Here is a 17,576-nt window from a genome sequence, read left to right on the forward strand (position 1 = left end):
TCCGTCTCCAGCATACTCCTCTGTATCCGGTGCTGCTGCCATCATTCTTCTCAGCCTGATCTGGTGCACTCACTGACACCTCAGGCTGCATGCAGGGATTGATCAGGGATGGTTGTATTCAGCATTCATCTTCAGTTAGTGCAGATTTCTTCCTTCTTCCTGCTGTTTCTCTCTTCCTTTCCCTCTGTGTTCATGTCCTTTTTCTGTTGCGCACTCTCACAGTGTCAACCTAGTTATAGGTTGCCCACTATTCATACTTACGTGTGCTTAAACCTGGCAAGTGGACCAAGCACAAATACTGATTGTTAGAGAGTTCTGTAAGGCCCCTTACAGACTTGATATTGAGGTTTCCTCGAAATGAGGGACCTACTAGTATCTGCATTAACACACAAGCAAAGAAGGTAATTATAAGAGATGAGAAACCGCACTCAATTACAAACGCTCAGTGAGATACACAGTTGGCAGATTATCAGATCGGTTGAGAATGGACATGCAAGTGATCTGTAAGGTCCCTAAGAAAGCTGTAAGATGTGAGGACAGCTAAATTAAATCTTGTGCTTCTGCTTTCTTTAAAAAAGGAACAGATCAATTTACATGACAGTTGTGTTCAACTGCAATAATCTGGGCACTGGCAAAAGGAAGAGCATAGGGGGTATTCATAACGATGTGATGTAGAAGGGCCAATAATACATTAACATGATGATACAGGACTAGCCATAGGTGGTGGACTAGAACAAGCATCAAGAGGACTAGTAGGAGGAGGATATGGGATAGGACTTGACGGTGGACTCGATAGGCCAGGAATAGGGCTATGACAATCTGCAGCTGGTACAGGACTGCTGCTCGCAGGACTTGAATTAGCAGCTGGACTCGTTGAAGCTGATACAGGACTCTTGTAGTCCCATATAAAAATGGCTCCCTCTTCTCCAACAGATACCACATGGTGCTGATCTGGACTGATCTTTACCTGCAAAATCAAAAGCCATCACTCAGAACTTCAGCTTTCTGCTTATGCAAATAGGTACAATTGTCTGACTATTTGAGTTTAATAAAGTACTGTCTGATTTACATTACTCAAATACAATGCGCGCTAAGGATAGATTGTATTGCACTGCCGAGTAGAGATGTTAAGTCAGCAGGTTCTTGCCCGAATGATTTTGGCCCACCCTACTGAGGAGAGATGGAAAGTGCAAGCCTGACATCTTTAGGATGTGTATGTTCGTGTAGCTTATTCAGCTAGAAGGGGCTTAGAAAAACAGATGAAAAGTAAAAACTTTATAAATGACAGGATACAGATGTGCCACCAACCTTTACTACCGCTTCGCTGTGGCCACGCCCAACAAAATAACAGTGTCCCTCATCATAGTTCCACAATTTGACCTCTCTGTCTACTCCTCCACTTACAAATGCCATTCCATCCGGACTAATATCTATTGAAGTCATCTCAGAAGCTAGAGATCCATCTATTACTCTGATTGCAGAACAATCATATGCATCCCAGTATGAGATCTACATCCAGCAATATAATGGTCAATAACATAGTCAGCTTGGCCATTGAGAAGAACTGAACTGTACTTTAAACTAACTTTAACATTAAAAATCACTAACCTTCCGATCAGTACCAGTAGTCAAAATTTGGCTTTCATCTGGATGATACAGTGCCGACTTGAAAAAGGTTGATGCAAAGAAGCTGTTATTTCGAGTGTATCTCTGAAATCTCAAAATGCAAAGGTGAGTTTCTACTCAAATATTATGTTGCTAAACAGAATCAGCATGCAAAGCCTCTTCCAAGCAGAACATGTTAAACAGAATCAGCATGCAAAGTCTTTTCCAAGCAGAACAAGTCTAAAGCAGAGTGCAATTTAGAGCACAAAAACACATTTTTGTACAATATTAGCAAGCAACAAACTACTATATGAGCAAGCTCTTAGTTTAATTGGTTGTGTGCTTTAAATTCAAACAGATAATTGATTCCCCAGATACACTATCTATATATAAACTCAGGGTAAAGCTGCTACCCTGAGATGCTATCGATGCAAAACTTAGGGTAACCCTGCTCATCATGGCTTCACCTTATAGTAGTTCTCGTATTCCATACTTTTTTGATTTTTGGTTCTGAGAAAGCTCCTTGTATTTGTAGAAGCAAATGCCACTGCAGCTGGTTGGTGCTACAGAGCTGTACTGGAAGCATGCTGATTGAAAAATGGTCGAAGTAGTGATGCTTGACAGCTTGGTGAGATGTACACTAGACTCTACACTAGTGGCACCATAGGACATGTATGTGACAGACCCACATCCCTGCATAGTGTCCACCAGCAAAATGACTTTATTGGCAGCAGGCAGTTTACATGAGATCCACTCTCCGATGATGAATTATCCATGAGTGGTGCCAGATGTCCAGCTCAAGCTCAGTAGTGATACTGTGGCTATGCAAATGGCATAAAAGTTGCTGATGGCTCGCTGCATAGTGAGAACTTAATCGTCAAGCAATGTGGTGAACTTGAAAAATGGATAATCAGGAAGCATTCCAAACGAGTCACTGGTTTCCAACTCCTAATGGTGAACAGCTGGCACTTGAGGACCCATATATTCTGGGATGTCTGAAAAAGTAGTGGAATGGGACTGGGATCAATAAAGCATTTCCTCTGTGACAATTAGCTACAATTCACCCCTGTGGAAACTGCCAAAGGGTAAGTCTACACATGCCCATGGCAACAGGAGCCAGTTGATATATGATGGCGTTTGATCCACTGCAGATGATTTTGGATATGCCACAAGGTACTCAAGCCAATAAACTGCAGTATTGGCTCCAGACAAGCTGCATTCACCACTGAGGCACATTACAGTTCTCAACCATTATAATAACAAGTGACAAGATTATCAAGCCCTAAGGGGTAGAACGCAGTTATGCCAATTCTAGCACAACTTGGAAAATGATGTAGACATTTATGAGATTTGAGACCAGGTGTCAATGATGCGGCCGCAAATAATAACAAACAGAATGTAGAATCGTTGAAAGTCATATGAATTCCTTTCACCTTTCTTGGATAGCATCGTACTAAATGTTTTAAACTTAAACAAAATTATCTTTCATCAAGCAGTAGACCTATGATCAAGTCTACAACAAACCAGAAGTTCATCTTTTATATCAAAACATGATAGTTTAAAGGGATTGGAGTCAGACCGTTAAATCCCAAACAATACATGATCCATCATTGCTTGAGCTGACACACTCGCTGTCATTTTTCCGCACCTAAAACACATCCGCCACTTATGACAATCAAATCAAGGAGCCAGATTAAAACAGAATTATACCATCATAAAATCATATTCATATTGAGCAGAAAAGAAAAAGAAGATTGATCAAGCAAGATGAAAAGATCACCCAGTGTTAGTTCAGACCTGAATTGAGTTTACTTGAGCTTTATGCTCTTTCATGTTAGTTATCATACAATGGCTTTGTGGCCCAATTTTCCAGACACGGACCTGAAAATGGTCACGAAGTTAAATCACAGATAGAAAAGCATGTTCAAAACAAGCAGGTTCGAAGCAAGCAGATCATATGTTATTTAGCCAAAATAATAGTGAGACTCATTTACCTATCTCATTGAAATAAAACTAAAAAAGTCCTGGTTGAATTCAAAGCCACCTTGTTACTTAAGATACTGTGCTAGTTATTGGCAGTTATGATCCAGTTTCCCACTGGGGTCATTGGACAGCAAAATATGTTCAAAACAAGCAGGCTGTAAATAAAGCCAAAATGCTACAGAATTTTGAATCATCATCAGACTCATTAAGCTACTTGATTAAAGACAAAACATGGTCCAGTTTAATGCTTAATGCTTGAGTTACTTGACTCATTAAGCCAAAATGCTAACTATTGGCAGCCATGGTCAGTTTCCCATGCCTGGAAAGAAGCCCTTAACAACCTTGACTTTAATATATCATAACCACCCTAGGTGCACCTTCCTCCCATGCTCCACATGAAGACTGTTTATCAGCCTTCACAAAAATACATACAGCATTGGGAGTAACAGGCTGCATTGCTGGAAAACTGAGATACATGATCATATGGTATGTCCATCTTGAAACATCCCCCTAGGATCCAACCTGCACACAAGACACAACACAAGCCATACCCAGCGCAAAGAACATTAAAGGAATAGACATCAAACTCACCTCCCAACCTCACTTCCATGCCATAGAGCCAAATGGGCTCACCCCAAACTTGGGAGCTAAGAGGAACTACGACACGACTGCGTCCCAAGAGCTAGCATCCCATACCACCAGCCCACACTATCCCAACATATGCATGTGTCATTCTACATGACAAGAATCCAAGAGTGGTGATCACACAATGATAATGCACAATAGGGCCTTTAGTCCTATAAATAGAACTCGGCTGCCCTAACCCTATAATATCCCCAGTGCACTTGCAATAGGTCATTTTATGACCACCATGAACAATGCTACTACCGCCCATCCAGATGTCCAAGGATGTAAAACTTTCCCCTTACAAATGATTGTTGTCCTCAACAATATCCTCAAAGACAAAATGAAAAAAAGCGACTCTTTAACGAACATACTAACTGCCATGTAGCCTTTGCCTCTTGGCGATTCTTCCACTTGACTGAACACTCCATATAAACCGTCCAATAGGATCATTAAAACCAATTCGGATTTGAGTGGAATGTAGCGAGCACTGTCTGCATGTGTCATTCTACATGCTAAGAGTCGAAGAGTGGTGATCACACAATGATAATTTTATGACCACCATGAACAATGCTACTCGCGCCCATCCAGATGTCCAAGGATGTAACACTTTCCTCTTACGAATGATTGTTATCCTCAAAAATATCATCAAGGAAAAAATGAAAAAAACGATTCTTAACGAACATACTAACTGCCATGTAGCCTTTGCCTTTGGGTAATTCTTCCACTTGACTAATCACTCCATATAAACAGTCAAATAGGATCATTAAAACCAATTCGGAATGTAACCAGCAGTGTCTGCATGTGTCATTCTACATGCCAAGAGTCCAAGAGTGGTGATCACACAATGATAATGCACAACAGGGCCTTTACTCCTATAAATAGGACTCGGCTGCCCTAACCCTACAATATCCCCAGTGCACTTGCAATGGGTCATTTTATGACCACCATGAACAATGCTACCTGCGCGCATTGAGATGTCTAAGGATGTAACACTTTCCCCTTACGAATGATTATTGTCCTTAACAATATCCTCAAGGACAAAATGAAAAAAACGACTCTTTAACAAACATACTAATTGCCATGTAGCCTTTGCCTCTGGGCAATTCTTCCACCTGATTGAACACTCCATATAAACAGTCCAATAGGATCATTAAAACCAATTTGGATTTAAGTGGAATGTAACGAACAGTGTCTGCATGTGTCATTCTACATGCCAAGAGTCCAAGAGTGGTGATCACACAATAATAATGCACAATAGGGCCTTTACTCCTATAAATAGGACTCGGCTGCCCTAACCCTACAATATCCCCGATGCACTTGCAATAGGTCATTATATGACCACCATGAACTATGCTACTAGCGCCCATCTAGATGTCCAAGGATGTACCACTTTCCCCTTATGAATGATTGTTGTCCTCAACAATATCCTCAAGGACAAAATGAAAAAAACGCCTCTTTAACGAACATACTAATTGCCATGTAGCCTTTGCCTCTGGGCAATTCTTCCACTTGACTAAACACTGAATATAAACGGCCCAATAGGATCATTAAAACAATTCGGATTTGAGTGGAATGTAATGAGCACTGTCCGCATGTGTCATTCTATATGCCAAGAGTCCAAGAGTGGTGATCACACAATGATAATGCACAATAGGGCCTTTACTCCTATAAATAGGACTCGGCTGCCCTAACCCTACAATATCCCTAGTGCACTTGCAATAGGTCATTTTATGACCACCATGAACAATGCTACTAGCGCCCATCTAGATGTCCAAGGATGTAACACTTTCCCCTTATGAATGATTGTAGTTCTCAACAATATCCTCAAGAACAAAATGAAAAAAACAACTCTTTGATGAACATACTAACTGCCATGTAGCCGTCGCCTCTGGGAAATTCTTCCACTTGACTGAACACTCCATATAAATGGTCCAATAGGATCATTAAAACAATTCGGATTTGAGTGGAATGTAATGAGCAGTGTCTGTATGTATCATTCTATATGCCAAGAGTCCAAGAGTGGTAATCACACAATGATAATGCACGATAGGGCCTTTACTCCTATAAATAGGACTCGGCTGCCCTAACCCTACAATATCCCTAGTGCACTTGCAATAGGTCATTTTATGACCACCATGCAATGCTACTAGCGCCCATCTAGATGTCCAAGGATGTAACACTTTCCCCTTACAAATGATTGTTATCCTCAACAATATCCTCAAGAACAAAACGAAAAAAATGACTCTTTAACAAACATACTAACTGCCACGTAGCCTTTGCCTCTGGGAAATTCTTCCACTTGACTGAACACTCCACATAAAAGGTCCAATAGGATCATTAAAACCAATTCAGATTTGAGTGGAATGTAACGAGCAGTGTTCTCGTGTCAAGGACTTCAAATCATGACTATTAGTTCACCTTGCCCTAGTTGTTATTTCAAACAACTTATGTGGAATATGTGGAATATCAGATGAACTCGGATGTTGCTACTTATCTTCTTGCTAATTTGGAAAGAACCACAATGCCAACCTACATGCCTTTCTCGAGTTCTCAAGGAGTATGATTTTGGTTAAACACAAAACGTAGCACAATCTAGGACTGTTTTAATGCTTTCCCTTGCAATCATCAAGATATCTTGCATATCATGCAAAAAGTCAACTAGAGATTGTCTTTTTACTCCTTAAACTTGACAAAAATCAATGGTTTCGTCTCATAATTATACATCAACATAAACAAGCTATAGCCAATAGCTGAATACTTAGCAATGTTACAAGTAAACAAAAGGAAGATAATGCTCCCAATCCAATTGTCTATGAGAGACATATGTATGCAGTATCTCCCCCATGGCCTGATTTATTCTCAGGGTTTGTCCATTGGTCTCAAGATGTTCAGAGAACAACATGGGCAATCAAGTCTCTAATTTATGACATACCGTTGCCGAAAATGGCCAATGAGCTTAGAATCATGATCACTAACTATTTTTTTAGGCACAACATCAAATTTATACAAATGCTCAACAAAGGGACTAGCCAATTCATGGCTTTAACGATCCTCTTTGTCAAAATGAATTGAGACATTTTTGTCAATTGGTTGAAAACGACCCTAATTGCATCATCGCCTCGATTCATATGGGACAATCCCATACTAAATTCCATGATGATACTACTCCACTTTATATCAAGAATTTGTAAAGAATGTAATATCCCCACTTGTTTGCATCATTTAGCTTTATTAAGCTAACACTGCAAGCACTCACACACATAAGACTCAACCAAAGTCTTCATGCGCCACCAAACTAGGGTGTCCCACACTCAACGCATCATGAAATCCTTTGCTAAATATCCTCATCATGGGGCACATATACTTTGCCTTATTAAACAATATTCCATCCTGAATGGAATACTTTTCCACCATCTTCCTCTCAATAGCAATCTTTCGAGCATCCGAATCGCCAAGGCTTTCTAGGTCACAAGGTCTCTCCTAACCTAATTGCTAAAATCTACCAAAGTGAGGATTGTTTTGGCAACACCCTTTGAGAGAAAGATAGAAATCAATCGAAATCTCGAAGCATTCACTTCAGGGATTCAACTAACAGCTACTAGGTTAGGATTCAACAGCATGCACACACTCGTAGTGAATAAGTGAACAACAAGAGAGAAGAGAGATGTTGGAAGGTCACATCCAATACGTGAGAATGATTATACAAGTGCATTCCCTACAGTACTAAAGTACCACACCTACCGATGAGTGTTCATGAAACCAACCTTCCTTCTTGAATAGAGTGTTAAATAACCTGATTTAACACTAATTACAGCAAGTATAAAGTTCACATAAATAAAAAATGCAAATGTTACCACTTAATCTTGGACATTGGATAGCCTATTGGCCCAAAACTTGGTGCCCTTTGTGGTATTTCTTTAACTTGTATTGGATGAAGTACAACTCAAATTCTTCAACCTCCTCCACTAATCCAAGTGCCTCTTGCTATCATCAATGACCAGCAAGCCTTCAAATCAATTTCTTCCATGATTTTCTAGGGGATTGACCTTCACCCGTGCTCCTTGGGAAATAAATTAGCCCCAGATTCAATGTTGGTCGTGAACTCTCCTGAAATACACTAATTTCAGCTCTGAAAATTCAAGTCTGAAGCCTTCAAATTTAGGCATGCTTCTCACGATGGCTGTCAAACCCTAATTTCTGCCATACATTAGGGTTTGCATCAAAGATTCACCAAAATCTCCACCTTCATTGGCTAGATTGCTATAAAACTTGGAGCAAAGTTGAGAATTGGTTGGAGAAAGAAGATACATGAGATTGTGAGCTCTTGGCCCACTTTTCCAGTCCCAACTGGATTCATCAATAGCAAAAAGCAACATTAGAGGCTGTAATCTTCAAGAGAAAATGCATCAATTGTGATCATCAACTTCCCCTAGTCAAGAATATATAACTGCCTTCACCAAAATGGTCTCCAATGGCTCAAAAATGGCCCCAAAAGCAAGCAGCAACAACCCAACCTTCCTTCCCAACAGCTCTAGAATGCAAAAATGAGTTTTTCTTCTACCTTCAGCTCCAATTTAGCTTTCCCAAACTTGCACAGGCAAGTTTTGCCAAGTGACAGCCTTCTAAACTAAATTTTCAACATTATTCAGCCCATTAAATTAATTTTCAGAATATAAAATTTGAAAATTAATTTAATAATTATTTCTATGTCCAAAAGAATAATCTAACAAGCCAACAATTAAATTGGCTAGACCAATTTATCAATCAAGTGATCCTCAACATTTATTAGCTCGGAATTGACATTAATTAATTAATATGCAAATTCCCTAGTGTCACCACTAACACTAGTGGCTAATTAAATGTTCTAGGCCAAGTTCTAACACCTAGTACCACCTGGTAGCTATCAAGCATAACTTATTACAACTTTTCCCTTTGGCACTAACTAATATCTTGAGGTCTTGGGTCTCACACTATGAAATAATTGACATGCACCTCACATGTGCAAGTCACATTTCACATTTGATTAACTTTTAATCAAATGCTAAGCAAAGCAATAAATTTTCACGTCCTTATGACGATTCACACAAAGAAAAAAATCCCTCCTCTGGTAAAAAAATATCCATGGATAAGAAAGCATATATCAAAACTACAGAGAAACATGATAAGTATAATAAACCTCCCTCAAATGAATGATGTGAGTATCTATAAGAAATCCACAAATCAATCCCGAAATGGTAGTAAGCCTAAAGCCTGGCGAAAGCCTTCAAACTTCTCTCTAAATAAAGATTTTGTAAACACATTTGCCAAGTTGTCCTACCTAGGGACATAAACCAAGTAAATCTCCCCTACATGGAGCCTCTTTCTAACATAATGATAATGTACCTCAATGTGCTTAGTGTAAACATGAGATATTGGATTCCTTGCAACAGCCATGGCACTTTGACTGTCATTATAGATAGGAGTATGTGACTATTGTCCCATACTAAGATCAACCAAAAGGCATCTGAGCCATATACATTCCAACGTAGCTGTAAATGCTACCTTGTAGTCAACTTCACATCTAGATGTGGCCACTATAGATTGCTTATTGCTCAACCAAGAGATACATGAATTACGAAGCATGAAACAATTACCACTAGAAACACCCGCATGCCAAAACATCTAATCGAGTCACTATCTGTGAATGCATGCAAGCAAAGAGAAGTGCCTTTAGGATAGAAAAGACTCAATGCTTGTGTGCCTTTAAGATAGCAAGAGACACGTTTGACTACTTGCCATTGCGTAGTACTAGGACTATGCATAAAGCATATCAACTAAGAGATCCCAAATTGAATATCCAACTGTGTATTACACAAATACAATAGACATCCAACAACTTATTGATAGAGAGAAGAATCAAATGGATCTCCTACATCTTCAAGTGCAAAACAATGCCCCCTCAACTACAACAAACTAGACGCCGAGATAGTAGTGCAAGTGGCTAAGGTCTCTTACATCAAAAGCATGCTACAATTTGGCCCTTAAGGCTACGATCTATCTCATGGAATCCAGTCAAAGTATAGCATCCACATAAAAAATGAGAATCAAGTGATTATTCCCATCTTTGTGGATATAAAGCATGCTTTCAGTGTGTAAATTACTGAAACCAAGAGCAATCAAATATGTACATATCTTTTCAAAATTCACATAGCAAAGCCTAGAGGTCGGGTCACATAAACCTCCTTATGAAGATCAACATTCAGAAAAGCAATCTTCACATCCACCTAATTCACATGCCAATCAAAATGGGCAACCAAAGCAATAACACTGTGAATGGTAGTCATATGTGAAGTAGGTATAAACATCTCATTATAATCAATCCCATGTTGTTGGGCATATCCTTTGGCAACAGGTCGTGCCTTGTAGTGATCAATGCTATCATCAAATCTACATTTAATTTGTAAACTCACTTTATGCCTAAAGCACACTTGCTTGCAAGCAAGTCATATAACTTCCATGAGCCATTTTTATGGATAGATTCCATCTCTGACTACATAGATGCCATTCAATGCTCATCCTCCAAAGCATCCTATAAAAAAACAAGTTCTTCATTACATGCAATAGCTACAAGTACCTGCGCAACTAAGTTACCTTGTGCATGGAAAATGGCACTCTAGTTCTAGGAGGAAGTGGACCTTGTTACATGCAATAGCTACAATTGCTTGCGTAACCAAGTTACCTTATGCATGGGGAATGGCTGCTCTAGTTCTACTAGGAAGTGAAACAAATTGTTGGTTGTCTTGTAATGTATCCAACATCTTAGGACTGTTTTAGCTTCCCGAATAGCAGCCCTTTCATCTACCAGTTCATCATTAGCAATTTCCTGATCAATGGGCTGAAAATCAGGTTATTGTTTAACATGTGTTTGCTACTGATTTTGCTGCTGTAAAACCTGAATAGGTTGCTGAAATTGACCAAAAACAGGTGCATTTTTCCCAAACAATGGCAACAACTATCAAACATATCTATAGGCCCCGCATTGGGCCGATTTTTGCAGTCCATGGAAATTGCTAATGATGAACTGGTAGATGAAAGGGCTGCTATTCGGAAAGCTAAAACAGTCCTAAGATGTTGGATACATTACAAGACAACAAACAATTTGTTTCACTTCCCAGTAGAACTAGAGCAGCCATTGCCATGAAAGGGCTGCTATTCGGGAAGCTAAAACAGTCCTAAGATGTTGGATACATTACAGGACAACAAATCCTCTCATCTACCAGTTCATCATTAGCAATTTCCTGATCAATGGCTGAAAATCAAGTTATTATTCAACATGTGTTTGCTGCTGATTTTGCTACTGTGAACCCTGAATAGGTTGCTGAAAGTGACCAAGAACAGGTGCACTTTTCTTAAACAATGGCAACAACTATCAAACATATCCATAGGCCCCGCATTGGGCCGATTTTTGCAGTCCATGAAGGGCTGACCCTCATGTTCAACAAATACCACATCTCTACTAACAAAATCTTATTTGTAGAATGTTGGTATAAGCGGTACACTTTGCTTTCTACACTATACCCAATGAAAATGCATTTGATAGCCTTGTCTTGTAGTTCATGTTTTCATAGTTGTGTTATCGATAGGCCAAACAACCACATGAGAGATAACAACATCAAGTCAAAACTTTGAGGGTATCTTATTGTGTGAAAGCATACAATATGCCATGTACATCAAAGTCTAATTTTTAATTTTCTTTTAGCCACACCATTTTGTTGAGGTATGTAAAGTGTAGTACATTGATACTACATAGATAAAAACATCAAGTCAAAATTTTCAGGGTATCTTATTGTGTGAAAGCATACAATATGCCATGTACATCAAAGTCTAATTTTTAATTTTCTTTTAGCCACACCATTTTGTTGAGGTATGTAAAGTGTAGTACATTGATACTACATAGATAAAAACATCAAGTCAAAATTTTCAGGGTATCTTATTGTGTGAAAGCATACAATATGCCATGTACATCAAAGTCCAATTTTTTCTTTTCTTTTAGCCACACCATTTTGTTGAGGTATGTAAAGTGTAGTACATTGATGCTTAATACTCCCTTTCAGCAAAAAAGGGTTAAACTCTCATGACATATATTCCCCCCCTCAATCTATAGGGAGCATGATCAGCTTGCATCCATTGCCATTTTCAACCAAGGCCAAGAAGGTTTTAAAGCATGCAAACAATTTTGATTTGTGCCTCATAGAATATGTTCAACAATGACGAGTCATGCCATTAATAAAGGTAACAAAATACAAGTATCCTTCGGTGGATTTGACATGCATGAATCCACAAACATCACTATGCAGCACAAGCTGTAATTTTTTATCAGCAAGCATAGATCCACTTTTGGAAAATGAAGCACAATGCATTTTGCTAAGTACACATCTCTCACATACATTATAAGTAGGTGCTTTCAACAAAGGGAGATTAAGCACCATATTTTTGCTTCTCAAGCAAAACAAACTACCATAATTGAGATAATCAAATCAAGCATGTTGTAACTCGGTGGCATCAACTTGTAATGCATCCTCTGATGTTCTATAAATCAAGCTAATATAAGCCATTGTACAAAGTACTAGTGACAATGAGGGAATCTCCATCACTACAATCATAGACACTACATCGATCCATTTGAAATTTAACCAAAAAACCAACACATGCAATGGTTGAAATTGAAAACAAGTTTTTCTTTATGCCAAGCACATAAAAACCATTTCCAAAATGATAATTTTCCCATCTACTACAACAGTGGAAATCTATCCAATTCCTTGGATTGCATACGAAGCATTATTTGCACATACAACTAATTCCCCCTTTTGTACATTTTCATATGATACAAACAAGCCATGAAAGGATGCTATGTACTTAGAGACACCATTGTCAAAATATCACGTATTGTTATTTTCAGCCACTGATAACCCATGTGCTATGAAGATATGCTGGGGTAACATATAATGTATGAACACGGCTGAAACGCGATAACTCAAATAGTAATTCAATAAATGCAAACCCTAAATGTGAAACATAAATCGCAAAACACAAAAGCATAAACACAAACAAAGAAGAAAGAACTCTAAAGTGAATGAATCAATGTTGTAAATGAATGAGAGAATGTAGAGAATGATCAAGGGCAGAGCTGACCAACAATTGGTGGCTCTTGTGGAAGCAAGCTGAGAGAGGTATCGATGTGTATCATCCACACGAGATGGATCCTAACCAAAGTTGGAGTAGAGGCTCATAAAGAAAAGTGTTGAAAACACAAAAACCACCTGTTGTAGATGCAAACGCAAATGAGGCTGATGCTAGAAATGGAAGGGCGATAGGTGGGAAACCAAAACACAACAATCTTTGGGGCTGGAATTGGTAAATACAGCAATGTAACCGCCAACTGATCACCAGCAAAAGTGCGAGGTTGGGCAATAACTGTAGACCACATAGCAACAATTGTTGGGGGCTGGATAGCTGGTGGAACAGGGCTGATGGGTGAAACATGCAAGACAAGGATGGATTAAATGGTGGGCAGCCTGTCTATTTATAGATGCAAAAAACCTCACGCTCCCGCCATCACGTCGCAAGCTGCCCCCCGCCTCCGTCTAATCAGACGCCGTGCCAGTCCTCCCCCCCTCCCCCCCTGCCTGTGCCAGTCCCCTCCCCCCGCTCAATAGTCCTCCCCCTTCCTCCTGCTCAACAGTCTCCCCCCCCCGCGCCTTGTGGCCGCCTACCCGCCCTGCGCCCACCACCCTGTCCGCCCGCCGCCCTAAGCCTCCCCCCCCCCCTGCGGCCACCTACCCTTCCACTCCGCCCACCTCCAACCATGCCCCCCCTGCCTCCCCCCCGGCCTGCCCACCCTGCGACCGCCTCCACCCCTAGCCGCCCACTCGGTGCCCCCCCCCAGGCGCGCCTCTTCCATCTTGAGGCCCGGCCAGATAGTCTTACCACCTTTTGGAAAACAGTAATCCCCCCCCTCCAGCCCCCCTCTCCTCGCCATCGACTCCCTCCACATCCAGTTGCTCCCTCCCCCCTGTAGCAACTCCCCCCCCCCGATAGCACAGCAGCGTGATTGATAGGCTCCCAGCAAGGACGCGCAATGGAAACCCCTTGTCAGACGCCGGCGCATTTTGCGAGTGCCCCCCAGTCAAACACCTTGCATATCATCCTCTCTGAGAAACGGCTCTTAGCTGTCCGGGCCACAAAGTTGGAGCTGAAAGAAACAACGATATTTGGTTAGGTCATTGGATACTCCCCATCGAGGGCCTACAGCTACGGGACTCGCTTCACTCCACGCTGCGCATTGACACAGCACAGATCGTGGAGGCAGTCCTCATGGGCCAAGGTATCTTCATGGTTTGACTCACCTCTCCGGATGCAACTCATGAGTTGGTGGAAAGCTCGCCCTATGCCTCCACGAAGGGGGTCATCTACATGGTTCCCTGGTATAGCAGCTTCACAGTGGAGACATTTGTGCTCCACAATAGTTTTCTCAAACACCCAGCCACCTTACTTTTCCCCGGACTAGCGGTAGAGTACCGCCAGTTAGTCGAGGACTTTGGACGGCTCTTTGGCACAGTTCTTTCTGCCTCCTTCACGGATGTAGTGACAGCTACAGGAGTCCCAAAGATACGAGTGGCTGTGAAGGACACAAAGAGTATACCAAAGTTCCTGGAGATTGAGCCAGGAGGTCACTCCTTTAGGCAGCAGGTCATTGTGACTGGGCAACCAGGGCAATGTCTACGTTGCCACGACTTTGGCATCATGCAGCAGATCGTACGCATTTTGGAGCCAAGGCGGTTCTACCGAAAGGCCCACATGTGGACACCGACGGCTTCACACGGGTCCAAAGACGACAGAGAGGGAGACGGCAGGGGGGGGACCGCAGCCAACTCCTCAGACCCAGCCTCGATAACAAGGAGCAGGAGGGCGGGCGACGCCTCCTTGGCAAAGCACTCCGCAACCCCCTCTGCCTGCCCCACTCAGCAGGACCGCAATCCCCCATATCCACCACCTGCACCACAGACTACCTCACCTAAGATCCCACAGCCCCCCCCCCCCCCCACCTCCCATGCCCCCCCTAACCTTGGCCCACAATCCCCCCTTCCAGGACCACCAGTCCCCCCCCCCCCCCCCCCCCCCCCACACCCACCACGTACCTCCGACCATCCCACCATCCCCCGACCCTCTTCCTCCCCACCACCTCCCCTGCCGAGTACCCCCCCTGATCTGCACCCGATTCAGGTGATTCCTCCCAAACCCACCCCCCCTCCTCCCACAGGAGGTGATGAGCCACACACGCCTACATCCTCCTCGCGCCAACAGTCTTTCCCCTCCCACACAGCCACCAGCTCATCCGCCCCACCCGCCCATCACACTTTCCTGAGACAAGCACAGCTTTTGCCACAGGAGTTTTTTTGCAGTGGCCCATGGTCCTACCTGAGAGTTGCGGAGCGGGGAGAGTTCCCACTACCTCTAGAGGTGGGGATCTTCGTGGTTCGTAAGTCAAGGAGGGGCAAGGTCTATCTACTAGCACCACCGGATGGACCAAACTATGCTTTTTTCTTTCAGTCCTTTCACTCAAAGGAGTGGACGACGATACAGATAGAGAAGGAGCTGAAGAGTCAGGTGGCGGACCACACCTCCCAGTGGATGGGAGAGTGGACTAGCACTGTTTGCACAGCAATGGCTTGATTGCATGATGGACATTAACCCGTGGGCTGGTGCCGAGGTCCCATACTTGAGCATTATCTTTCGAGCCCCTCCACAGTGGAGAGCTCTGCGGGATGTGATTGAGTGGCCCCTGGCACAGGCGGCCCGTTTCTACCAATGTACAGAGTCACGACTCTCAACATGGCTGATAGATGCATTGATAGTACCACCTGGAGCATCTATCACCCCTACGGTCCGACCGAGGGCCACCATGGCGGATTGGAGTTCACCATCTAGACCAGCGGTAAAGCGTGCTTATATGCCCCATAGTTTTTCCTCCTCATGAGCAGCCTCCACACCGAACAGGTGCTTGTTCGATCACTCACAGGTTTCCCCATGATCTTACACCTTGCATCCTGGAATGTGAATAGTCTCCACTACAATGGGGAACATGGTTCCACGAAGTTGATTGTTCGGCAGGAGCTGCAGCCTGCTGCCCTTGCCGCACGGATCGACATCTTACTCCTACAGGAGCATAAGCTCACTCCCACCAAGGCCCAACGGATTGGGAAGGTACTCCTAGGTAGCTTGCAAACTTACTAGGAGCACGCCATAGGTGCCCACGACAGGAGTGGAGGCGTATGCACCTCTATTGGCGCGAGTCTCACCGCTTGTGTACGAGACCACGGGACGATAGTGGCAGGAAGGGTTCTTTGGATCAGATTGGATATTGGAGACTCGTGCCTTGGAGTCCTCAATGTTTATGCCCCTACGGAGGTTAGGGCATGCAGCAGGTTCTGGGTGGAGATCGCGGATGGACTCCTAGAGGTAGACTCCTGAATTGTTGGAGGAGACTTCAACAACTTGGAGGCTTTGGAGAACAAGCAGGGCAGAGGCAGAAACTACTAGGGCACGGCGGGGGAGGAGCAGGAGGCATGGGAGGCCTTTCTACTGGCAATCGGAGCACGCAATGCCTGGAGAGACCCTGCCTTTCACAGGAGGGAGAGGTCGTTGGACTTCTTTTGGGGATACAGGCGGCTAGGTGGAGTCCTACTCGAACGGTTGGACGGGTTTTACGTGGGAGAGTGGGGAGGCTCTCGTGGAGGCTAGATTGAGCAGTTGGCGGACACCACGCTGTCCGATCATTGCCCGCTTCTCCTAACACTTGATCCCCCAGCGCGACTGCCCTAGACACACAATCCTATCAAATCCCTAACTCGATCTATAGGAGGGAGGAGGTGACGAGACAGATAGAGCAGATTTGGACCAGGAAGTGGGACAGGAGCGACCGGATCGCAGAGATGGTTGTAGAGATCCTAACCGAGTCGAGAAGAATCTGCCAAGCGGCAACCATACAGGCCACAGCAGAGCTGGGAGGAGGAGAGAGCACTCCGGCGAGACCTCGCACCCACACAGAGATTATTACAGGAGGTACCAGGGGATCCCACCCTCCACGCACAGGAGATGCACGTGTGAGCAGCCATTGCTGGCCTAGAGGACAGGCGTTCGGAGTTCTCTTTCCACACCTCAATAGCCTTTTGGGCGCGGAAGGGAGATACGATGTGCAAGGAGTTCTTTCAGGTGCACTAGCCTCGCAGTGCAGAAGAGCAAATACGCAACCTCTGGGATCAGTATGGGAGGACTCATTCCAACCCAGACGAGGTGATGGAGATTGCCACCGACTACTACAG

The 17,576-nt window shown here is 43.2% G+C and overlaps 1 protein-coding gene across 2 annotated transcripts in view; it reads right to left on the minus strand.

Annotated features, from left to right (window-relative positions):
- Nucleotides 1-422: 422 nt before the first annotated feature.
- LOC148032714 (cilia- and flagella-associated protein 52-like) overlaps nucleotides 423-17,576 on the minus strand; it is a 92,176-nt gene continuing 75,022 nt past the window's right edge. For both annotated transcript variants that reach the window (XM_087683353.1, XM_087683354.1), the window contains 5 exons: nucleotides 3,403-3,486; nucleotides 3,185-3,253; nucleotides 1,609-1,710; nucleotides 1,309-1,509; nucleotides 423-967 (listed from right to left, as the gene is read on the minus strand). In XM_087683353.1, coding sequence (XP_087539479.1) covers nucleotides 692-967; nucleotides 1,309-1,509; nucleotides 1,609-1,710; nucleotides 3,185-3,253; nucleotides 3,403-3,486 — 732 coding nt within the window. In that variant the 3' untranslated portion in view covers nucleotides 423-691. The remainder of the gene's footprint in view (nucleotides 968-1,308; nucleotides 1,510-1,608; nucleotides 1,711-3,184; nucleotides 3,254-3,402; nucleotides 3,487-17,576) is intronic.

This window comes from Lygodium microphyllum, chromosome 8, assembly GCF_053477565.2.
Source record: "Lygodium microphyllum isolate KBCC chromosome 8, Lygodium_microphyllum_v1.1.10, whole genome shotgun sequence".
NCBI lineage: Eukaryota > Viridiplantae > Streptophyta > Polypodiopsida > Schizaeales > Lygodiaceae > Lygodium > Lygodium microphyllum.